Genomic DNA, 24,138 nt, shown 5'->3' on the forward strand with positions numbered 1-24,138 from the left:
TTGAGTAAAGACTTCAGAAGCCGTAACACTATATAAGCGCTCTGCTGAAAAGTTTCATGTTTTAAGGTTCAGGAAGGATGCATTTATAAATAGGATTCATTGCTTTAGAGAGAAACATGACAGCGTCTCCCACAGGGATTAAAATACAACATTTCCAACTGCATTGTTTTATAGGGTAATAGGAGGACTCATGCAGTATCTTGAATATGTGTTTGTTTTTTTTGGTTTAATATGCTATTGTGAAGCAAAATGCAGATCAGTGGGACTAAAAATAATCTTGAACATTACCAATGCAAACATTAATTATTGTTTGTTCGCCTGTCAGTTTTGCTAAATCACCGTGAACAAAGCCAGAATGTTGACAGGATGTCCGTCGACGATATCATCATGCATGGGGGTTTCCATATACTGTACATATTTTCTTTTTGAAAAATATAAGCCGGTTTGGGTTTGTTTATTTGCAATTTGAGCAACATTAGCCATTCTCAATGAAAATGACCGTAATAGATCTTTGAATTTTGGTTAAGGGTATTTTGTTCCCCCGCCCCTTGTTTTATTTAATGACAACTAGCTGACATGTTTTGCATATATAGTGAAATGATATGCTTGCCAGCTGGGGACACTCTGACAGGCGTACACAATAATATGGCCATTATCAATAACTGACGTTCACAATAACACACGCCTACGCGACCCTGTTATCACTACAGCCTTTGTTGAAACCCACATTCCTTGTTGAAAAACGAGTAACGACGGCTCCTTCTGTCCTCTCCTCCTCTTTTCGTGTCTTATTTTACATCTTTCCTGGATGGGTCGTGCCCGGTTAAGTCATATTATGTGCATTTCTCTGTATTTTTGTGCATGCGAGGTGACAATAAATATTCATCCATTCATTCATATGTCGAAACTAGTGGTTCTTCACCTTGTTAGAGATACCGAAGAGGTATTGTCCTCCATGGTGGAGGTTCTGTCAAACCCCTGAGACTGATTCACTGACCCCCTAGGGTTCAATTTGAATCCAGTTTAATAACCACTGGTCTAAACAATTTGGAATTTGCTTATTCATAAAAATTAAAAACACATGTTAATTTTTCCCTTGCAGGTAAAGGTGCACAGTTGTGTCGTTCAGACAGCTCTGGTACTACAGATCGTAGTGCGCAGAACACACATAGCCTCGGTCACAAGAGGGCGCCGCTAACTGGCCTCAAATCGCAGACAAACAAGGTTGGAACACTGCCCAGACGAAAAGACACCAATCAAGAAGGTAAGATAAGTCGTTCTCGGCTTCAGCCAGTACTGTACCCGAGATGCATTGGACTGGAATAGTCTCGCGTTCCTGCAAATATATTCAGACGTTCTAATTGCGCCTAAGAAATGATGTGATCTTCTCTGCCCATGCATTCCCATGAAATTAATTCTTTTGATTGGTGTTGTTTGTCAAAATATGTTCATCTCCCATCCACTCATCAACCCTTGCACCTCAAGTAAGGGGCCTTCATAGCAACGGTTCCCGTATGAACAGCTCATGGGCCAGTGCAGCCTCAGACCCTTCAGAGGAGTGCATGGTGACCGTCTCCACGCTAGAGCGGCAACATATGGGTTCCTGGGGCGACACCTCCACATCCAACAGGGCCACGCTCAGTCGGGCTTCCCACAAGAGACCTGCCGCCGAGACCTCCCACAATGGGCATCTTCTCACAAACAGCAAAGAGAAAAGGGATCACTGTAAGTGTCAATAATTTTTGGAAGACTATTTTGTGTGTGTGTGTAAAGAAAAAAGTCTTTTTCACAATGCTGTTTAATCAGCTCCTTTACATTGTGCTGTATTATTTATCCATCAATCTATCGATCTATCTATAGTTATTTCAGCACTTCCATTTGAGTTCTGGAAATGACAGACCAGAAATAATCAATGTTACCGTTTTACCGTATGGTGAAGATGTTGCAAAAAAATCAACAACAACAATCTCCATGCTATTTTATATTATGGTGCTGTTTTCTTTCCTTTTCAGAGTCCGTTGGATACACGCTCCTGGACGCCTTGTTTCAAAGTGCTCTGAGATTGTCTCTCTCTGAGTGAATCGGAATGATGATCGGACACTGGAGAGGAGACAGATTGAAGTCAAAGGAACATGCAAATGAAAATGCTGAGCTGTAAATGTCATGTACAGGACACAGACACCAGTCTCACAGTGTTTCCTTCATACCCCCTATTAAGTCAACTGTATTGCCACTGCTCTTAGAGATCACTCTGTGTACAACAATTCACACAGAGCAAGTGAAGAAGCAAAATCACAACAAAATGCCGAATTAAAATGAACAAAGGACTTCATAATGTGTAAATATATTTTGTATCTCCACACTTGTCTTTTGCTTTGCTATGCAAGATACTGTAAGATTTTTTTTAAAATATTATTTATGACAGTGACTCATTTTTCATTGGCGCTCAAACCATTTGCTTATCTTGCTGAATCTAATGTATTGTTATACTTTGCACAGAGCGTTTTGGTGAAAACAAGCACAAACTACATTCTCAGCAAAGCCGAAGAGAAGAATCATAATGTTGGGAATACTTACTGGGCTGTGCTGCAGTTGTTTCCCAAACATCCCAAACTGTACGTTGAGAATTAAGAAGGGAGCAACACAGGTGATAACGTGGTTGTAGTAAGGCAAGAAAACTGTGTTATGTACTATTTGCTGTGAATTTTATTCTGCATTATACTAACAAAGACTCCTTGCAAACAGTTCCACATCTATGTTTAAAAAAAAATTAAATAAAGTGACACATCGCCCGTGATCTCCAAAGCAAGGCAAATAGGTACCGTATGTGTCACTTCACTCCTATTCCTCTAAAATATGTTAATATCATATACAGTATATATATTTATTACTTTTTGTAATTCATTGTCAATTGCATACAATGATATACGAACAGTGCAATATTCAAAATAAATGGCCACCATCCAGTAAATAGTAAAGATCTGTTTTAAATACGAGACCTTCAAAGGCAATCTGTTCGGTTCTGCTGGCTGACAATGATGTCAGCAAGCAGATGTTTCCCAATGAAATTAGTGTTTGGATGACTTTGTTCTAGAGACAAATCCGCGCGCATCATTAACGTTTTATAAATTGCACGTATTGCTCTGTTTGCAATGCCTTAATTGGGTAAAATAATCTAATAATTGTTTAATCAGCAAGTGTAAATTAAGTCTTGACGATAATATAGCCTTTTTTTGTAGACTTATCCCAATTCCGATATTTGGCAGAAAAAAAAATCAGATAACCACCTATTTGGCCAATTTGAAAAAAAAATCTAATGAATAAAATACGGTAATTGATTTTTGGGCCCCGTGATGCTTACAAAAATAAAAATGTGAAAAACAGGCAGAATATTTTAATGTTTTTACTTTACTTTGTTAGTATATACTAAGTTTAACTTTACGACAGGGAGAAAGATTTGCTAAAAATTGGTGTGGGGTGTTTGAATGTCTTTGTCTTATGTTGTAGGTGTTCATGTACCTTTAAAAAAACTAAACACAATCGTCACGTATCGGAAAAAAATTAAATAAAACAATGCTAAATGTTGCCAATTTTAAAATATCGGCTGATTTAATTATCCGACTGCTTAATCGCTGGAGTTCTAGTGTAAATCAACCAAACACTAATGTGTATACACCCCAATTCCTGAGAAGTTGAGACTGTAAAACAGGAATAAAATCAGAATACAATGATTTGCAAGTCCTCTTCAGTCTCTCTTCAACTGAAAACATGACAAAGACAAGCTATTAAATGTTAAAACTGCGAAACGTTTATTGTTGTTTTGCAAATACAGTATCCACTCTCTTTGAATTTGATGCCTGCGACACATTCCAAAAAAAGGCGGCACAGGGGTATGTCGACCACGGTTTTACATCATCTTTCCTTTTTAAATCACTCACTGACCCTTTTGGAACTGAGACCACTAATTGTTGAAGCTTTGTAGGTGGAATGCTTTTCAATTCTTGCCTGATGTACAATTTAAGTTGCTGAACAGTCCCGGGTCTCCATTGTCGTATTTTGCGCTTCATAATGTCCCACATTTTCAATGGGATACCGGTCTGCACTGCTTGGGAAAGTTGAATTTCCACTGTCGGATTTTGTAGGAATTTTTACAAAAGGAGAATTTTCCAATTTGAAAGTAAAGTAAAATTTTTGTCCGATTTTTGTCTAAATTTCGAAAACAAACATCTAGTACTTTGATGTTACGAGTCATATGAAGATTCATTTGTGGTTCCATGGATTGCTAGTATCACCACAAAAATAACAGGATTCATATATATATATATATATATATATATATATATATATATATATGTATATATATACGGAAGAGGATTAGGGCCAATGAAGAAAAAAAAAACATAACTTCTTTCTTTGTTATTTTGCCCAAGATACAACAATATGTTTTTGTATCGTTAATTCTGGAAATGGCTTCCCAACCAAGGAATCTTCCTTCACCTGCCAGACTGGTTTGCCCTCAGGAATACACATTCACCCACAGCAGGGCCAATTTTCAATCCTATCATGCTAAATAAAATGTGTATGTGAAAATGAGCCATGTTTCCTTCCCTTAATGCTACCTGACCTTCGAAACTGTTGGACATGTAAGCGGCTGGCTGAACTGCACATTCAGTCAATTTGAAGCAACGGACTGGTCTTTTATTCAAAGTAAATCCGAAATGTCTGCTTGAAAGCCAGTTGATGTGTTTCTAATTATTGTGTCGGTGTGGCCCGACTTTATTGATCTACTCTTATTTCATTCCTTAAAAGCAGCTTATGAAAAATTCATCCACGAGGCTGACAAATGCAAGCGCTCCAGCGGAATTTAAAATGTATCATCACACGGTCACTTTGTAAAAGCCATCACAATGAATGTGATTTTTCCACAGCCTCGCCCATTACAAGCGCCAACTGCCACACTGTATAAATATATAAAGATATCCTAAAACACGATTTAGCCTCGGCTGTCTCATGAACTTTATTTGGCACGTATGCTATGACATGATTGAAAAAAAATCACATTGTTTCTCTTTAAACGGGAGCCAGGAGAGATTCGCTTTGGTTTGCTTGAGGCAATCTGTGAAAGCCTGTCAATAACAATGTCTGATCGACCAAGATCAGCATTGTCTGCAGATATTGTGCAAGAACTGAGAATTACTGGTTAGACCTCACTGATGCTTTAAATCCAGTCTGGGTGCATTTTTGAGAAGCGAGGTGAAGACACAGAGAAACTATTTGTTGGCCATTCCCTGTCGCAACTTGACTGACCATTTCCCTTATCCGGGGATACCTCAGGCCACTGGTTTAAGTCTCCTGACATTCTTCCTACTTTAGTAGCTGTAGTTCATGTGAAGTCAGTGGAAGGGAAGACTCTGCTGAAGACCAAAAACTCAAATGATCAATCTTCGGATTTCAATATACCGGTAATTTCAATAGAAAAGTGTGTTATTTCAGACTTCCAGGCCAAGCACAAGAAATCAGAAGTCAGTGAAAATACAAGGCCAGTATGTCCTTGTTGACATTTTGTTCATCTTTCACAACACTGTGCGGATATGCTGGACAATTGTTATTTCTTATTCCTTAAAAAAGTGGCTACGGTACTTAAAAAAAACAATCACATTATACATCACAGGTAAATGAAAATTCCTACTTGGAAATCCATGTTTAATGATTGCAATGAGCATTTACCGAACCCAGATGGCTGAGAGAAAGAAATTAAAGAAGACTGACCACAATCAGTCACTTTCCACCTGCAGTTAAAATGATGTTGCTGTAATTGGCGTTATGAAGCTACTTACCGACCACTTTCCTAGATGAGATTCATTAATGAAAGCCAAACGTTTGGCCCTATCAAAATTGATATACATAATGTTCATATTTAAATCAAGGTATCAGATAGTATTCATGGCATATGTTTATCATTGGGGATAGGAGCATTCAGTGTTATAGATTGCATGGCATCATATGACGAGACATTTAGCTCCATTAAATGCATGACATCAAAATATTTCACGTTTTTTTTTCTTCACCGACAGTATCACGTATCTTCTGGTTAATTCACAATCTCATTATGTCACTCACTATGAAATTTCCTCTCAGTTGTGATTTGTCTGAGCTTGTCATGATCAGCAATGCTGGACTGCATTTTTCTAAAATGTTATTTTTTTTCATGATATTGTCTCATTTCCCTATATCCCTTGTGAATGTTTCATCTGCTCGTTTTTTTTTTTTTTTTGCCACCTGTTCTCGTCAGCCCAGCACAACCTCCTCCTGTCATCTAATCAGCCCCTTCCAACCACTCGTGTCTTGACCAGGTGTGCCTCATTGTCTTGTCAATTTTGTTTATATTTAGTTCCCTCGGTTCGTTCAAGCTTTTTCTTGATTCATTGTGGTTTCTGTGCTCATGTATTGAAGCTGTTTTTTCTGTCGTGGTGAATGTTTTGTTTCAGGTTACTCCTGTTTCTTGATAATGGGTCCACCTTTTGTTTCCAACTTTCCACACTCCACACAAACCTGCATTCGACATAAAACTGCAGCCCACAACGAAAGACTGTGACATTCTAGTAGTTTGTTTCACAACCTTGTCACTTGTTATTGATACCGGTCTGTGTTGCCGTTTTTTAAACGTCACTCTTCAAGTCTATGCTTAAAAAAAAACATGAAAAGGTTCATGACAAATGGCGACCACAAGCAGAAATAAGGAATACATCTCATGACGTATCATTTTATCTTTTGATCCTGATGTGCAGAGTTGCATGTTGCAAACTTTACAGTATCATTCCACACTACATTTAACTTTGTCTTGGAAAAAAATAAGCAGATTTGAGACTCATAACATTTGGATATTACTTCCTACCACTCTTGCTACTTCAGATGGTGTGACGCAAACAACATGAGACTGCAGACCTGCTCCTGAGGGGAAGCGAAAGGCCATGGTCTCCTGGCTTCTAGCTCCCTCAGTGACCAATTTATTTTCATCTTCTTCGCTCTGATAGGTCTGCTGCCTTTCTGTTGCATCTTGAAAATGTGCACTCAATGTCTTCTTTGTCAAGTTGTAGGGAAATTATATAAAAACTGAAGCAGGATCATGCACCACGATATGAGTACCAAAACTCAAATGGCATTCAAAATACTGCAAATGATGCCAATGTGAGTCAATTACAGACACTGACCTAATTCTTGTTCCTTCTTATGATCATTGAGATCTGTGTAATAATTTTTGAAAACTTTGAAAAATCAGAAAACAGGCTAATTATGCAGTGGGCACGATTTACAATCCGAATTGAACAGCCAGCCTGCAGTGATGCATTCCATTGCATCATGTACCGGTTGTTTAGCCTACTTAGAGCACTTTATTTCTGCACCACTTCCCAAACACTTTGCTTTTAAAAGTTTTGACATCCTAAAATGAAATGTGAGACAACAACATCCTGCTGGCATAGTGTGACAGCAGAGAACTGTTTTTACATTTGTTCCCTGTGGGGCGGGGGGAAGCGCCTCCTCAGGTTAACGTGAGCAGGAACGAGCATGATTTTTGCATTGCGGCTTGTTCGGAGGTCAATTTTGCTGTTGTGCATCTGAAACAACAATGCCATGTTCTATTTTTGAATACGACAACATTGTGGCTTTATTTATATGACATCAGGAAAGTACTTTGGATGAGGAGGGGGGGAAAAAAGCATTCAAGCACTCTTAAAGGAACGCTTGAATGCAGTGTTCAATTGAATGCTTTTTACAATATGAATGCACTTTTTTGGTGAAATGATAGTGTACAATAGTGTCAGGTAAGGAGTATCCTTGGCTTCGAATTATCTACCCCTTTACTTCACAGCGAGTGACAGACAGCCATATATCTTCTTAAACAAATTAAAATTTACAACTGCTGCTGCAAGCTCCGTCTCACCCAGCACATTGATTATCTCCAACACGATTTAATTCCTCACCAACTGTCTGCTTGAATAGAAACTAATCTTTCTCAAATAAACCTTCCATCAAATTGAAGTCTTACATCCCCACTCCATCACTCACCCTCGCAGAGACTCATAACTCACATGCTTCACACGAGTGTGGCCGCATCGTCTTTTGTTCTCTACATTTGCCATCACTTTAAAACTACAGTGTTGCCTTAAGATATGAGGGACGTGACTGAAACGTTTTCGGCAGACTTTCTGCTTTGGCTGAGCGCAGACTTGTGACATCAGAGGTGTATGGTAGTAAACTCAAGTCACTTCGCAATAACGCAGCACAATTAATTACATTGACGCTGTAAAGCTTGATGTGCAGCCTGTTGAATTTACATTGTATTTAATTATTATGCTATGTTTGTTTAAGTACAGTATTAAAAAGTGCAATTTTTCCATATTAAAAACAAGAAATTGTTGGGTTTTTTGAGCCGTGGAACGGATTAATGGTATCTCCATTCATTTCAACGGGGGAAAGTGATTTTTACATGTGAATATTTTGAGTTCGGGCATGTTCTTGTATCTCAAGGAACCACTGTACTTCCAGGATTTACAACATTAACATCTAATTGAATAAACGCTGTGAGGAACAGCATTGCTAATTGCATAGTGTTAAATAGGCCATCGACATCGAGCACCACAAAACGGCAATTGATCACCCAAACAAATGGAACAAAAAAACAAAACGACTACTGAATTCCATTTGTCGATCTGTAATGAGAGAAAATGGAACACTGATGGAAACATATGGCTCAGTTCATCTGTTTTTCCGTAAGACTGCGAAACATTTTTCCAGCAGCATGACACTCATCCAGAATGTGTCCGTAGCTTAGTTGTCTCATACAGAGTGCAAAGGGTTGACGGCCATAAGCAACCCCACTCCCGCCCCCATTTTCAACCTTTCTTTGACTTGTCAGGGCCAGTTCGCCGTCGACAGATTGGAGAGAAGCTACTGGATAAACTGGGTATAATTGAAAATGAAACTTGGCAGAACACCCTCACTCAGACAGAGAAGCGCACACACCCACACACACTCACGCGCAGTATCTGAGAACCCAACACAAAGACATCTGAATAACCTCGGGTAGACAGCTGTCTTTGCTAAGAAGCAAAACAAACTAAGAAAGCAAAACAAAGAAAGGCAGACATCCATAGTATTGTAATTTTCCACAGATGTATATCACATATTAGTCACTATGTCGCGGTTCATTCTTCTGACTTCTAGACTGTGCATGTAGTGTGGCATCAGTTCCTACTCTATGCATGTTAAACTAAGAATGGGAATAGTTATTTTTTGTTAGTTTTTTTTTTTATCCCAAGGGTATGTGCCTTATGGATAACGGGTCCACGATGCAATTTGCTTTTCACGCAAAAACCTCTGTGGTAGGCTCCAGCTCCCTGTTCCAATGAACAGTCTGAACAGTACAGATGATGATATCTCAAGATCTGTGACGCCGGTCATTGACCTTATAATAGCAAAGGAATTTCCATGGGCAATTATGTCAAGTGAATTTATACTATCAAAGGTCAAACTCATAAAACCTTAAATTGTAAAGACAATCTTTCAAGTAACATTTGAACATTCCTAACGATACTAGTGGTTAAATAGCTAAGGGCCTTATAATAAAAGTATTTATTTGAGTGGAATTTTGCCAATGGTTGTCATGGGATCCAGAATCAAATATTTGACCTCACCCTCTTTGCTAAATGATTCAGGATCCAAGAATGTATCTTTCTAACTTTGAAAATACTGCAGCACGCAGGTGATAAATTAAAGAATGTTCAAAAGCAAGGTACATTAGTTTTCCTTACTGTAAAATTTTCCAAAAAACCCAAGTTTCCCTTTCACAGAAAGAGGGCTCAGTTCACATTGGGCGCTAAGTCACAGACATCCAACAACAATCCAGTGGCATTTGGAAATCATGTTTAATTTGTAAACCGTGGGACAGAATGACAGCTATTTTCCAAATAAATGTATACAAGTTTTCATAACAGTACAGTACCGCTGTAAGAAATGAATGGAACATTTTCCACAAGACTGAAGCGTCCTTTTTGCTCCTACTCTTTACAATTCATAAGCTTTCAATACTGCGAGCTGAAGCATAAAATAAATAAACTTAATGAGTTGAATATTTTGCGCATGACTGGTTCAGGAAGATTACAAAAGTAGAAAACGGGTGCAGACAAGTGTGTAGTTGAAGCAATCACTGATTAGCAGACAGGACCATTGGTTGATAATTGGTCGAGTGATGTTCGGAAAAACAAAATGACCAATATGACCTTTCACCCCAATTACGTCTCAAATCAGAAAGAACTTGATCAAAATAAGTCATATAACGAGTTGACCTTTGGCCTCAGCTACATCACTGTCAAAATACAGAAATCCCAGAGAATATAGCGGAGTGATTACATTCATGTTCTTGAAAAGACAACACGCCTGCTTTGCCGGGATGCATTGCCGTGTGTTGCAAAAAAAAAAAAAAAAACATTGGAAACATATGATACACACTATCAATTTTGTTTTTTTTCTGGCTCTGGATTGGTTAAATGTAGTTTGACTTATAATTATTTATGGCAATGGAAAATAACATGACTGTGATTCAAAAGCATATTTCATATATTGAAACTTTGAAATTTCACAAGATAACCAGATTTCATCAATTTACTGCGGGCAGAGTGCCTCATGAATGCACTTTAGGTATTTAGTTCAGGATGAGATTAATCAGAGAAGAAAGAGACCAGAGTTAATTTTAAAAAGTTATGGCCAAGGTCAAGTGAAGAGGACAAAAGGAAAACTGAACTCACTGAGAAAAAATACAAAAAAGAACCAGGCCAAGAGCAAAATCTTGAAGTCGTACATCCATGAGGAGAATGTGCATGCAAAAGAAAAACAAAACAATACACAGATCTCACTTCCAAATGAAAGCAGCTTAAAAATGTACGCAAGTGGATGCACAATTGAGATCAACATTCATTTTCTCAGAATCAAGTGAAATTAGCAAATGATTTACACAATTCCACAAAATGCGTACGATAATTATAATAATAATAATAAGTGATTGTGCTTTTCTAACCAAAGTAGAACCAACCGAGGACAAGATATACATCACCTATAAAACATTAACACTGTCACATCAAATTTCAATTTGAAGCACTTCTGTGGCAGTAAACAATTTACAAGATGTCTGGAAATGGCACAAGCATTTTTAGAACACACGAGTAACGCTCATCATTTTACAATATTTTTTTTTGTCAGCAACCACATCGGCCATAACGTGCGCATTTATCTTACATCACTGAGTGACACCTTTCTTCAGTCCTGTGACAGACGGTCAGCCAGAATAAAGTCCACAGACATAAACATGAGCACTTTTTTTTTAACCAACATCGAGTGAGAAATTTGACATAGAAAAAGAGCATTTATTGTGCTGTATCTTAGTCTTTTCTTTATTGTCCACCCCACGCCTCCCAGCCCAAGTCCTTCAGTGAGGCAGTTGTCAGATGTTGCGGTGTCATCAGAAAGGTTTTCAACTTTTCAGGAACTATGAAAAGAGAGAAAAACTCAAGTGCGTTGCTAGACAAAATGTTTCTCTACATAAAATCCTTTTCTTGAGTATGACGTTTTTTTTCTGATTATCAGTTATATTTATTTGGTGGGGAAATGGACATAATGCTTATACTTTAAAAACTCTTGTCGAGAACATGCAAAATAACTATTTGATCACAATATTTATTTCGTGGAGTGTAAAATTGTCCAAAATGAGGAAGCAGTCATCTTACTTCTCTGCGCTAAATGATTCTCTATTCCTTTATGTCAGCATGTCCAAAGTCCGGCCCGCGGTCGAATTTCATCCGGCCCTCGGCCCCTGTCATAAAGTCAGTGCCGTCTGGCCCGCAGGTTGGGCGCAATGGAACACGTGTTGCATTGACTGAGGTCTCGTGGACTGGTGAGTGATGTTTCATAGAGTACTGCTTCCCTCTAGTGGCTAAATGAGTAATAGCATTCACTAATTGAGTAATAGCATTTAGACACTAGAGGGCATCACTCACGAGTTAACAAGACATCACTCCGTGTTTATATTGACTGATATGTCATATTTCAAATGATCCTTGCAGTTGTGGATATGTGTATTGCTTGTTCATTTCCCTGTTGTTCGGGTCAAAGGTTTTGTGACTATTGAAAAGTCATGGTGATACATTTTATGTTTCAAATCAATCAATTTGCACTCGGGAGACTTCTGTTTAAGAAAAAGTCAAGTGAATAAGCAGTTGCATGTGATATACCTGTTTCAAATGAACCAAAAGAAATTCTTAAGATTGTTGAAATTAAAAATGGAAATGTGAAACAGACTGGCTTCCTAAAATTTGTTGAACAATATTGTTGTTCAATGTAAAGAATGTCAGCCAAGGTTGGCCCCCCGACATTTTACCACATAAAATCTGGCCCCCTTGGCAAAAAGTTTGGACACTCCTGCTTTATGTACAATGGCTCTGAAATATCGTCATGGTGTTGTCTATTTTGACTGGTGACTTACCTCATCTACTCCCACAGACTCCATCTGCCCTTTGTGTTTGATCCTCGAGCCGTCACAAAGTATAATGCTGGATACGTTGGGGTCATCATGCTCACTTTGAGCTGGACCCGATGGGAAAGAGGGGCGACTGTACAGAAGAATGTCTCCACATTCTGATTGGAAAAAAACAAACAAAAAAAACGTTTTTGGGGTTGAATAATGCATACATTCGACATGTTGCAAAGAGAGCAACATTGTCTCTCTAGTACCTGAGTGTTGTTTGATTTTGCTGCCTCCTTTTCCCCTTGGTAGAATCTTTTCTACGTCCTGGCTCTCGCCATCTTCAAATGGTTCCTCTTTGATGCGGTGAGTCCCGGTGCTGCCTCTCCGGCCCCGGGCTTCTCCAGAACCCATCCGGGGTAACGTGGCCCCCCGTACTCTTAAGTCACTATGGGACATCTGACTGGGGAAATTCAGAGGCATGAGGGAGTCTGGCGAGGCAGTGGGATTGGGGCACAGAGGAGAGCACACGCAAATCCAAATATTTAGATTTTGAGAGATGAATTAGATCACATTCCCCGGACCGGCGTTTCCCGGTTATTTTACCGTCATTGAAGGCATCTTTGGGATGATAGCTTGGTTGCACACACTGGCTCTGCTTGTACCTTCTGGGTCCTTTCTGCATTATTGAAGGACTCATGTTGCTGTCTGTGGACATGGGACTGCTGGGTCGGTGATGTTGCTGCCCTGAGATTTAATAATAATAAAATGTAAATGAAACCGTTGACCAAGGAAATGTCTTTTATGGTACATTTCCATTTAAAGTTTGTCTTTTTTTTCTTGTACGGAGGGCAATGTAATGCACCAAATATGGTTGCCGGTTTGAAGGACCACAATACAAATTGTTCTTCCAGGTCTTATTCAAAACAAACTTTTGAATTGACTTTGTTAGTGTATACTTTGTGTGTTTCGAAGAGAGACATGACTTTTTATGATCATTTTGTCTGTTTCGTTTTCTCATCTCACCATCCCAATGTTCTTTCGCAAGTATGTTTTGGTGCGTGTTAAACAACTGAACCAAGAGTATCTTGCTCAAGGGTACTTTTACAGTGTGCCAAGGGAAGTGGGGATTGAGCGTGAACATAGTGACAAATATTTTACTGAAATTGCCTGAATGAGTACTTTTAATGTGTGCTAGTTAGAATTTAAAAAATACAGCGTATGACCAAGCCATACAATATGCGCATTGGGAGTGTACGGACTGGACACCCGCATTTTCATCTCTTATTTGTCTTATTTCTGTAAAAAGAGATCTGGCTAAAATGTTTGAGCTCCGTGAAGTCACCTCACCTGACTCCTCGGCATATCTGCACATACGCAGGCTTTCTGCCTGACAGAAATCTCCATCCGTGAAGAAAGATCCTTCCGAGGTGCTGACAACGCTGGACCTGCCCGATGATAAGTTATCATCAGATGCAGAGCCCCAGCTGTTTACCATGGACCCTGTGACCGATCTATCCAGCTCCCCGGTGCTGGAGGCGGGGGTCTGTTCCAGCCTGTGGAGAAGCAGCTTGTGCGGGGAGTTGTGAGGCAACTTTTGCTTGTGCTGTTGGTTTTTGTGCAGATGATAGTGGTTTTCGGGATGTGCCGTCTCTTCCTCTGCATCCTCTTCTTGTTCATCGGTGTCCATGTACAGAGGGGTAGAGCTGTGTTTTGGGGGGGAGAGACGGTAAGGATGATTTTGTGACTTCAAAGTACTCTCCAGTCACAATATGCATTTCCATATATGACAGTCTTTCCAAAAACATGTAGTGAGCAAAAATAATATAAAAGGCACAGCTTGCGTTAGGGTAATAATAAACATTATTACAATAGTGGCATTTTTTTTCTATCGGGTCTCATTAGATGTACAGGCTGCATTTAATCTTCATGAAATAGCTTATTGTGTTGATCCAAAAAATGGTTACCTGAGGTGGTTGATTCCATCATGCACACCATTGCTGGTGATTCCCTGTGGGTGTGTGTTCGCGTGTTGACTAAAGGACATGTCAGCAGGAGATGATGCTGCCCCTCTAATTGGTGGAGTTGGGCAGACTTCTGTTCTCTTTTCTGGATCAAAACTGGACCACAGAAAATAGCTGATATGATTAATTGTAACTGGATACGGTGAATGTACAATCGGTACAAAATCCCGACTGTTCATTTGAGGTTTAGATTTTTGGTTGTACTCATGGTGAGCCAATTCTAGACCAAGTCTGAAAAGACGTTTACAAACGTCTTTGGGAGTGAATGAGTTTGATGATTTGTGTGAATGGCACGTATTTGTAGTCTGTTAGGAAGAGTGATATTTGTTTTGCACATTTGTTATTCTGTCAATTGAACACATATTTTAACCACAGCCGGGCTCTTTAGAAGAGTCATTGCATTTCGAGAGGGCAGCAGACAAAGAAGGGATTTGTAAATAATTAAAATACAAGTCCACCTCTTGTCCATGGGGAGGCTGTACTCATCACCGTTCCAGGCAATAGCATGAGGAGGAGAAAGAGCATCTCCCCAGCTCACTGCAGTATGTTTTGGATTCTTCATGGCCCGGGGTCCTTTCTTTTGATTTTGACTTCCTGAGAAATTAGTAGAAATGTCAAAGTGTGCGCCTTTTATTTCAAATCGGTACGGTTGTGAGAACCGAGGCCCTTAGCGTTACCTGAGGTGCTGTTGCTACCCCTGTCTGAGCTGTGGAGCGAGCCTACCATACTGTGATCTTGGTTATGGTTGTAGGGGATGGTTTTGTGATGGACTAAGCCTTCATTTCCTTGTGGATGATCTGAAGGAAGAGTAGCGTTAAACCATGTAACAGCTTATTTTATCCACTCAGGCATAATTGATCCTACTTTACCTTGATTAAGAATGGTTTGCTCCATGATGTTGTATTGCATCTGTGTGGCCATCTCTTTTGGTAGTGGAGGAGGATTTGGTGGCTGATTCCAACAGGGCATGTCCGTAGGCTCCAATGCATGAGCCTTATTTTTAATACTGGCTTGAATAAGCTGGGTGGTAGCATAGGGGATTGGTTCATATGCATCCGATGAATCTCCTCCTGGACTTGCATAGCACAAGTTAGAATTGTTGAATGTCTTGATCTCATTGAGCTTGTCGCTGAGGTTCACGTCGGTGTAAATCGCTGTCTCGGAGCCGAGCTGTCCCCCGTGTTTGTTGTCTGGGTGTTTTCCATAGTTGGCAATGCAATCGGCTAACGAGAGCATACGTCAGCGAAAATATCAATGAGAAGCCAGTCGCAGCTGTTTTGATTTATTAAACATGGTGTGTCAGCGTCCTGACGGCCACTAACCTGGTCTGCTGTATGTTGTCATGTTACTGTCACTGGTGCCATTCCCATTATTGCAGCAGTTGATGCTGCAGTCCTTATGATTGGCACATGTATTCGGCCAATTGTCTGGCAGCCACAGCTGGTTCAGAGGTTCCGCCATACTCAGAAGACCCGGTCTGCAACAAAGACAACCGCAGGGCCATCATTCAAAACCTACTGCATGCTCTCACGTCTTGAATGAACACGCAGAACTCTGCAAATGGTACAAAAGGTAGACAGCGCCTTCTAGTGTTTCTACCAAGCAGCTGCAATTGAAATCCAAGAATCAAAATACCACTTGCCTGCCAGCGTTGCAGACAGATTCTCCTCTTTGATATGCAACTGAAAAATAAGGCGGAAAACATTCATTGTTGATGAGCTGTCACAAACGGGGAGTGCCGAGGGCAAAGAAGACATATGACAGACAGGAAAAGTCAAAAGTATACAGCAACTTTAGTGAGGGCATAAAGTCTGAGTAGGTAACTAACAGGCACGGAGGCAAAAAAAAAAAAAAAAACTCACTTTCTTTAAATACCTTTTCTTAATGTCACAATCGAGTCTGAAAATCATTTGTGTCTCATATCTATTTAGGATAACTAAGTAGACATGATTTTCGCTTACTCTGCTGAAGCAAACTTGGTAATGACCCGAAAGGTAACTATTAATTATGACCAAATAACCAGTGCATTGTATGGTATTATTGGTGTATTTTAAGATGAATTTACTACATCAGTAGACACACCTAGTAACTTAGTTAGGGACAGCTTGAGAAAGTCCTGTTTGGATCAGTGTAGTGTGGAATGAAGTAAAAGCCTGGACCTTCAATGCCTCTCCTCAGATCACACATTGGGAATGATTGGGAATTGCTAAAGTTGCAAATGGGAATAACTCCATACTTCGACTTCTTAAAATTTAAGATAGAATAGCCAGGTCTGCCAATATTTTGGCTGCACATGGTATTCTAGCATAGTACTGATCATTATCTTGAAAAAAGTAACTACATTGTTCTTACCCGTTGGTGTAAAAGTGAATGATGGCACTGTACGGACAGACAAAAGAGTGTCAGTAAATGCAATTAAAATGGCACCAAAAACAATTGCGACTCGACTCTTCATCTATTTGGTGCTGCGTGCCCACTGTATTGAGGATCATCCTTCAAGCCAAAGATTTTTTTTTTTTAAAAGCACGCTATCAATCACCAATATCTTAGGCATGTGAAAAGGTTAATCATAGACTTGAGGGACAAGGGAAATTTAACAGGGTTACTGTGGCAAAGGTAATGAATGGCAGGCTGACAGGCCTGAGTCTCCAAACAGAAAGTGGGAAAATGACATGTTGTAGCATCTAAAGGTCAGCCTTCAAATGTCTGTGTTGTGTGCACAGAGCAGGGCATAATTGTGTCTTCAGTCTCAGTTCCGAAAGACAGATGACTGAATATTATCCCCTCCACATATTTTTTTAAAAAGCTATTTAAATAATTATTCAAAATCAATAACAGAAGTAGATACAGTGCTTATATTTATACAAATCACAAGTCATTGCAAAAGGATAATTACTTGGCCCATAAAGTGATGCAGTAAATTAAGAACTAAGAGCACACTCATTGCTAAAAATTATTATGTAGCCCGAGTGTGAATAAGCGGTTTGGAGAATGAATGGATAAATGAAGCTCACAGACCCTTACGGATGCCTGTGTATGTGCTGCTGAGGCCACTTCTCTTCTTCCGATGACGGTAGAGCCACACGCTGAAAAACATCAGGACAAACCAGCAGGTGGCGCCAATGCCCGCAATAAACGCTGGTTGCTTCACCACGTCTGAAATGTGTGACAGGGTGTCCTTTCCCTCGCTGAGGTCCATCATCTGGCCAGCAGAGTCTAGGAAACAGAAAGGCACACAGTGCACATAGGACAAAATCAAATGAAATGTGAGAGTCAGTGTTAATGTATGATCCGTTGGATTTTCATCATTTCATGAATGTTGATTTGGGATTAAAAAAAAAAACCATAATACATAATAAAACATTGGCGGTGAATGGATAGGAAACACCAGAAGGTAATTAGCACCAAATTCCATGAACATAGATTATGCAATCAATAGATGCATTCAATATGGGGTTGGAGCAGCGCGCTGGATATGGGTGAGCATGTCCGCCTGATCGTTCGGACGTTATGCCGGCTTCCTTCCACATTCCAAACCGTGCGTGTTCGCAGGTCAACGAAAGATTAGTTGAGTTTCAATGGTTGTTTGTTTACATGTGTTTAACTGGCGACAGTCCACACCCAAAGTGACCTGGGATATATTAGTTTTGCCAGTCTTCTCATTACCACTAAATTTTTATCCTTCATTTTCCCAAGACAATTGACAAGTGTATGCTTCCAACTTTGTGGGAATGGTTTCGGGAAGTTCTATTACAGATCCAGAATGACTGGCCAGTACTGCACAAAACAAACTGAGCATTTGACTCAGGCCTCCTCTATAATTTATTCCATATTAGTGCCATTTTCATGTAATTGCTAGGTGTCCTCATTGAATACTTTTCCCCCCATAATTTCTATATACTATTTAGGAGCCTTACCAAACTGAAAGAACGTGACCTTGCTCTTGACACCAGGTCCGGCACCATTGCTTGCCGCGACCTCTACGCTGTAGCGGATCCCAGGTGACAGACCAGGAACGAGCACGGAGAACGTGTAGCCGTCGACTGACTGGTTGACGTGATAGCGACTCTCATTGCCCAGACACCAGATCTGTCAAAAAGAGAAGGTGACAAAGAGAAAGTGACAGTGATTGCCTTGGGGATAAATCCGACAGCACTGAGTGGCATTAGTGGGACCACAAAGAAGCAGTTTAGACTTTAAATGGGAATACACACGAGTGTAAGTGTGACTTGTGGGGACTGAAGGGTGGGTATCGTCGTTTATACCTTATACTCCTGAATAACTCCTGCCTCTTCTGGGACTGGAGGTGCTTTCCAAGATATGAGGATTACAGTGCCGTTTGTATCGCTCTTTGTTACTTTAACATCCTGGGGGGCTTGTCTTGGTGCTGCAATGAAGGAGCAGATGTAGGTATGTAAAAACTCACCAACAATGAGAAACGTTGCAACCAAATAAATGTCACTTGTTGTTCATGATAACTACATTAAAAAAACACACAATGGAATATACATTCTGATGGCACCACTCCAAAATCATCCTTATACTGTTTTTGCGTGTTTTTCACCTCTGATTGCAGAAGAAGCAAGCTTACACTATGAACTGTCGTAGAAAACATAGCAATACCTGATTTCATTGTAGATATCAGTCCACAGATATTGGATCGAAACACGGATATAGCACTACAGCGTTATTAGCTCATTCAATACCAGCCAATTCGAGACCAAGTCTTAAAAGACGTTTAAAAACGTCTTTGGGAGTGAATGAGTTAAACTTACAGCTGTGGATTGGAGGAAAAAATCTCAGAAATTCACCTTCTTCCAATGTTCTGATCACTTTCACCTCACTGTCAGCTCCCTGGAATTCGTCAAAAAAGGGCCGCACTTTGAACTCGTAGATGGCGCCTCTCTTGAGCTGACCGATCACCACGCCGTCCTTATGTGGGGCACGTACATCGAGGACACTCCAGCGGCCCTCAGGTTGACCGTGTTCAGCCGAGGGCCTGTACAACAGCTTGTAGCCTTGAATGTACAGTGAGTGCTGCTCAACCTGGTGCAGAAGAAAACAAAACAATCAATGTCGGTTGTACACCTTAGCAAACAGACTTTAAACAATAAGCAGCCGTCAAAGGAATGTTTGCTTCCTGACTTTATTCATGCTTCAGTTAACTTTAAGATGCTTTTTATTGACTTTTTCTTACTTCTTGACTTGATTTTCTTCTTGGCCGTATTTGTAGCAGCAAGCTTGTTCTTATTCCGGCTTTTTTTTTCTCTATTTTTTTGGAGATACTGAATGTGGTCCACAAATGATGACGAGCTAAATGCTAACTAAAGTAGTGCAACACAAAACTCTCCAACTTAATTAAGGCTAAAGAACAATCAAACAACATCTGTAATCTGCAACTACTACTTCCCATCATGCTTAATTCTCATAGCACTAATGTTGTATAGTTACTTCAGTCCACTTACTATCCAGTTTACCCGGACCGCAGAAGATGACACAACAATGGGGGTGTTTAGGTGGATCACCACATCCCCCAACTCCCTCTGGATGTGGCGAGGATCAGTTCCCTCAGCTGTATAAGTGCCGTCTTTTGGTACAAAAAAAAACAGACAAAAACGCTGCGGTTATGTTTGAATAGGAACTAAAATTGTAGATTCTGAGAGTGGAACCCACACGGCTCTGCCACCAAATGGTGTGTGTGTGTATATATATATATATATATATATATATATATATATATTATAATATATATATTATATATATATATATATATATAAAATACACCGGTACTAAAATATTGTCAAATATTGTTATCTATTTATAGGCAGAGGTGAAAAAACCCCGAAATGCATGAATTAAAAAAATAAATAATAATGATAATCAATGATCCCACTGACCGAGTGTTCGGATCGAATCTGAGATGGTACTAGGGTCACTGAGACCGTAAGCATTGACAGCTCTGATCATAAAAAGGTAGACGGTGCCAGGCTTCAGGTTCTTCAGTACAAACGTCTGCATCTTCACATGCTCGGCGAGGGTCACCCATCTGCTGCCTAAAGTATGACTGCGTGAAGAAATGAAAAGGACATAATATTTAATCATATATAATGAAGGGAGAGTGTACTGTAAAGAGATGATGAGCATAATCTACACGTCACCTGAATCCCTCTATTAGGTAAGATGTAGGCATGGTCCCACCATTGGTGCTGGGCTTCCATGAAAGAGTGACGGAAGTGGGGCTAATGTCAGTGATCTCTGGTTTAGTTGGAGCACCAGGCATCAGCTCGGGACCGGACGGTCGATTCGTCTGGACAATGACCCCAAACTCTGACATGCACAAATGCAAAAAATCTCATTAAACATTGTAATATTTGACCAGAACAGAAATATAATATGACAAAATTTAGGTGGGTGATTTTTGCCAGATGCGTACATGTGACCGGGATATTTTGTGTTGAATTCCATTTTAAATAATTCAGCTTACTGATGGAGTAATCCGTACACTACTTTGCCATACGAAATGGCAACTAAATAGACCCTTAAGCAACCTTTACATACCGTCGACTTGTAAATATGCCGTCCAAGAGGCCTCTCCATTGGGAGTAGAAGCCACACAGGTGTAGAAACCTGTATCTCCCACCTAAGGAAATGCATAGAAAATGGCAAACATAAGTTGCTCAGTGATCATTATCAAATGACACCCCCACCATGGTGCTGTACCTTTGTGTGACGAATCTCAAGTGATCCGCTTTCTGCTACGGATAAACGTGTGTCCACTTGTGACAGCACGACACCGTCCTTCTTCCACTGGACCAAAGGAGGTGGCATGCTAGCTGTATGGCAACTCAATACCACAGTGCTGTCCACAGGAACAGTCTGATTGACCGGCCCCTGTCTAATTACAGGGGGAGGGAGTTCTGAGCCAGCTGTAAGGAACAGAAGCATGCAAGGACATGAATGAAAATACACATACTTTGTATTTAATAATCCCTGGCCTAAACACATCAAGTATTGAGGTTAGTTTTTGTACTTTTTACGTACAACAGAAAACTCCAACTGGGTCTTCTTTAGGCAACTAAAAGCACTTGTGTTATGCTAGAAAAGCCTGTATGAATTCCAATTACAATGTGGACATGAACATTGGCAGAATGCGTGTCAACAGTTTTATTTTGGAAAGTACTGTATTGTGTGAGGGCGGCCCAGTAGCCCAGTGGTTAGCACGTCGGCTTCACAGTGCAGAGGTATCGGGTTCGATTCCAGCTCCGGCCTCCCTATGTGGAGTTTGCATGTTCTCCCTGGGCCTGCGTGGGTTTTCTCCGGGTGCTCCGGTTTCCTCCCACATTCCAAAAACATGCGTGGCTGGCTGATTGAACACTCTAAATTGTCCCTAGGTGTGAGTGTGAGTGCGAATGGTTGTTCGTTTCTGTGTGCCCTGCGATTGGCTGGCAACCGATTCAGGGTGTCCTTCGCCTACTGCCCGAAGACAGCTGGGATAGACTCCAGCACCCCCTGTTACCCTAGTGAGGATCAAGCGGCTCGGAAGATGAATGAATGAATGACTGAATGAATGTATTGTGTTATAAGTGATCAAACGAGTGGGGGAAAAAAAATCACACCGGCATTCACCCATGAGGATAATCCATGATTTTAGTCTTCAACAGAATTTAATATCTCACCACAATGAGAATAAAACATATTGTGTTTTATTAATTGTTTATTGTTTTGCTATTTATGTAAAAATATATTGTTTTCTCATGTTAAAAAAGCCAATCGACAAACAAAAAAAAAACAAAGCGATGAATTGACAACATAAATTGGTTAATCCACGACTGGTTCATTAATGCTTTTATCGTAGAATTGATATTTAATTCTGTGGATAAAACAACCGAAAAAAACAAAGACTATAATTTGAATTAAAAATAAACCTTTTAACTGTTGTCCGAGTTATTCTGAGAGTGGAAGAAACAGAAAATACTGCTTGGAAAGGAAAAACAGATAAGATATAGAAGATATTTCGAGGACAGTTGCTAAAGCCAGAGAACAATAGAGGGATGTGCAGCCAGTGGAGGAAAAATAAATCAACTATCCCCTCCAGCAGAGCAACTAATCATTCATTCGACAGTAGGTAGTGATGGAGGCAGCTTCGAGCGCAGCCTGACTAAGATAACACAGCCCTCTTCACTCCCCATCTTACATTTTAAAGCCCGGCGAAATGGGACAGGAGTTCTAAATAAATACGACTAACCAAAAAAGTTGATGGAAACATGCCTTTAAAACGGCCAGAGGTATTATGGACTGGTTATTTCCATACAAATGTGGCCCTCCAAATGGGGATGAAGGAGATGTAGCGGGATGGAGAGAAAGTAGAGTGCTAATAGATCACAGCAAAATGGGTAAAAGAAAAAAAACACACCAGGCATTTCTTTATTCCCATTACCTCTCCCAGCTTTCATATCCTGTCGATGCCTTCGTTTTCTTTTTTGAAGCCACTGCATCAGTGCTATGAGGAGTGAAAGCTGCATACCAATACCTCCAAACTAGCGGTAGGCCTGAATATCGAGTTAAAAACCCTTCAGGCAGTTTCTCTCATTAATTTTTAAATATACAGTATAAATAAATACAGACAGAGAGAGACATGCACATGTGAGCACATGGGTCATTTAATTGGGAGCTTGTAAATATTGCTGGTGGTGTACAATCACTGGGGCAAGTATGGTAGTCAAATTGCTTCTTTTTTTTAACAACAGTCAAGGGTTGTTTTTTTTCTGGTGTTGAATTATTTTTAGTCGTAGTAGTAATAGGAGTAGTATTGTTGCTGTTGTATTAATATTAGTCCTGTTAATGTTAGTAGAATGTAGTCTAAAATTAGTAGTAGTGTTGTGATCTCATTGCCAATCATCATCATCACTATTTAATACAATACAATAAAATACAATTAAAATGAGGCGCTTGAAGCTTAATTGAAAACTGTAATAACTTCTGAATCCAGGGGGCCAAAAAAATACAAATACAATTGGGTTGTGCAGGTGACATTTTTTTTTGGGCCTCTCTACCGGTCTGTGGCCTTTAAATGATGACATCGGTTGACAAAATGTGCCTTTGTGACTCACAGTCCGTAACCTCCAACAGCGCTTTGGTAATAACGCTGCCAGCAATATTGAGAGCCTGACAGCTGTACAGGCCGCCATCAGATTGTTGAACGTCGGTGATGGTCAAACTGCCCATCTGGGAGACTGACACACGGCTGAACGGCTGCGGTACAGAGAACAAGAGACTCTGCGGAGGGGGGAGGCATTAGAATATAGCCATGAGTTGGATTTGCAGTGATCTTCTTTGGTCAGAGATACAGAAAGACAGAAGGTCATCCTCACCTCACTGCCCTCCCTCTGCCAGAAGATAGCGGGCTGCGGGTTTCCAGTGGCCTCACACTGAAAGGTGACAGTCCTGCCTATCGCTGCCACCTGGTTCCTGGGACGTAAGGCAAATGCTGGCGGCACTGCAGAAGAGGAAGTGTCAGAATTATGACAAACAGCCTAAAAATGGACTCTTTAAAAACCCGGTGTGCGCTCAAACATTATAAACTGTGAATATTTACCTTCT

At 40.2% G+C, this 24,138-nt stretch overlaps 2 protein-coding genes across 6 annotated transcripts in view; one reads left to right on the plus strand and one right to left on the minus strand.

Annotated features, from left to right (window-relative positions):
- Positions 1–4,593, plus strand: part of LOC127588633 (roundabout homolog 2-like) — a 63,770-nt gene extending 59,177 nt beyond the window's left edge. For both annotated transcript variants that reach the window (XM_052047431.1, XM_052047432.1), the window contains 3 exons: positions 1,103–1,264; positions 1,486–1,725; positions 2,013–4,593. In XM_052047431.1, the coding sequence (XP_051903391.1) occupies positions 1,103–1,264; positions 1,486–1,725; positions 2,013–2,014 (404 nt within the window). In that variant the 3' untranslated portion in view covers positions 2,015–4,593. The remainder of the gene's footprint in view (positions 1–1,102; positions 1,265–1,485; positions 1,726–2,012) is intronic.
- A 5,314-nt stretch (positions 4,594–9,907) lies between these two features.
- The window catches only part of LOC127588632 (roundabout homolog 1-like), a 78,901-nt gene continuing 64,670 nt past the window's right edge, over positions 9,908–24,138 (minus strand). For all 4 annotated transcript variants that reach the window (XM_052047428.1, XM_052047427.1, XM_052047429.1 and 1 more), the window contains 23 exons: positions 23,910–24,034; positions 23,649–23,814; positions 21,259–21,464; positions 21,097–21,178; positions 20,697–20,865; positions 20,436–20,602; positions 20,004–20,125; positions 19,350–19,584; positions 18,804–18,925; positions 18,456–18,627; positions 17,557–17,754; positions 16,891–16,917; positions 16,181–16,220; positions 15,861–16,015; positions 15,408–15,761; positions 15,216–15,335; positions 14,997–15,132; positions 14,482–14,634; positions 13,865–14,220; positions 13,121–13,261; positions 12,784–13,005; positions 12,536–12,687; positions 9,908–11,542 (listed from right to left, as the gene is read on the minus strand). In XM_052047428.1, coding sequence (XP_051903388.1) covers positions 11,528–11,542; positions 12,536–12,687; positions 12,784–13,005; positions 13,121–13,261; positions 13,865–14,220; positions 14,482–14,634; positions 14,997–15,132; positions 15,216–15,335; positions 15,408–15,761; positions 15,861–16,015; positions 16,181–16,220; positions 16,891–16,917; positions 17,557–17,754; positions 18,456–18,627; positions 18,804–18,925; positions 19,350–19,584; positions 20,004–20,125; positions 20,436–20,602; positions 20,697–20,865; positions 21,097–21,178; positions 21,259–21,464; positions 23,649–23,814; positions 23,910–24,034 — 3,635 coding nt within the window. In that variant the 3' untranslated portion in view covers positions 9,908–11,527. The remainder of the gene's footprint in view (positions 11,543–12,535; positions 12,688–12,783; positions 13,006–13,120; positions 13,262–13,864; positions 14,221–14,481; positions 14,635–14,996; positions 15,133–15,215; positions 15,336–15,407; positions 15,762–15,860; positions 16,016–16,180; positions 16,221–16,890; positions 16,918–17,556; positions 17,755–18,455; positions 18,628–18,803; positions 18,926–19,349; positions 19,585–20,003; positions 20,126–20,435; positions 20,603–20,696; positions 20,866–21,096; positions 21,179–21,258; positions 21,465–23,648; positions 23,815–23,909; positions 24,035–24,138) is intronic.

Source organism: Hippocampus zosterae, chromosome 16 (genome assembly GCF_025434085.1).
Source record: "Hippocampus zosterae strain Florida chromosome 16, ASM2543408v3, whole genome shotgun sequence".
Taxonomy (NCBI): domain Eukaryota; kingdom Metazoa; phylum Chordata; class Actinopteri; order Syngnathiformes; family Syngnathidae; genus Hippocampus; species Hippocampus zosterae.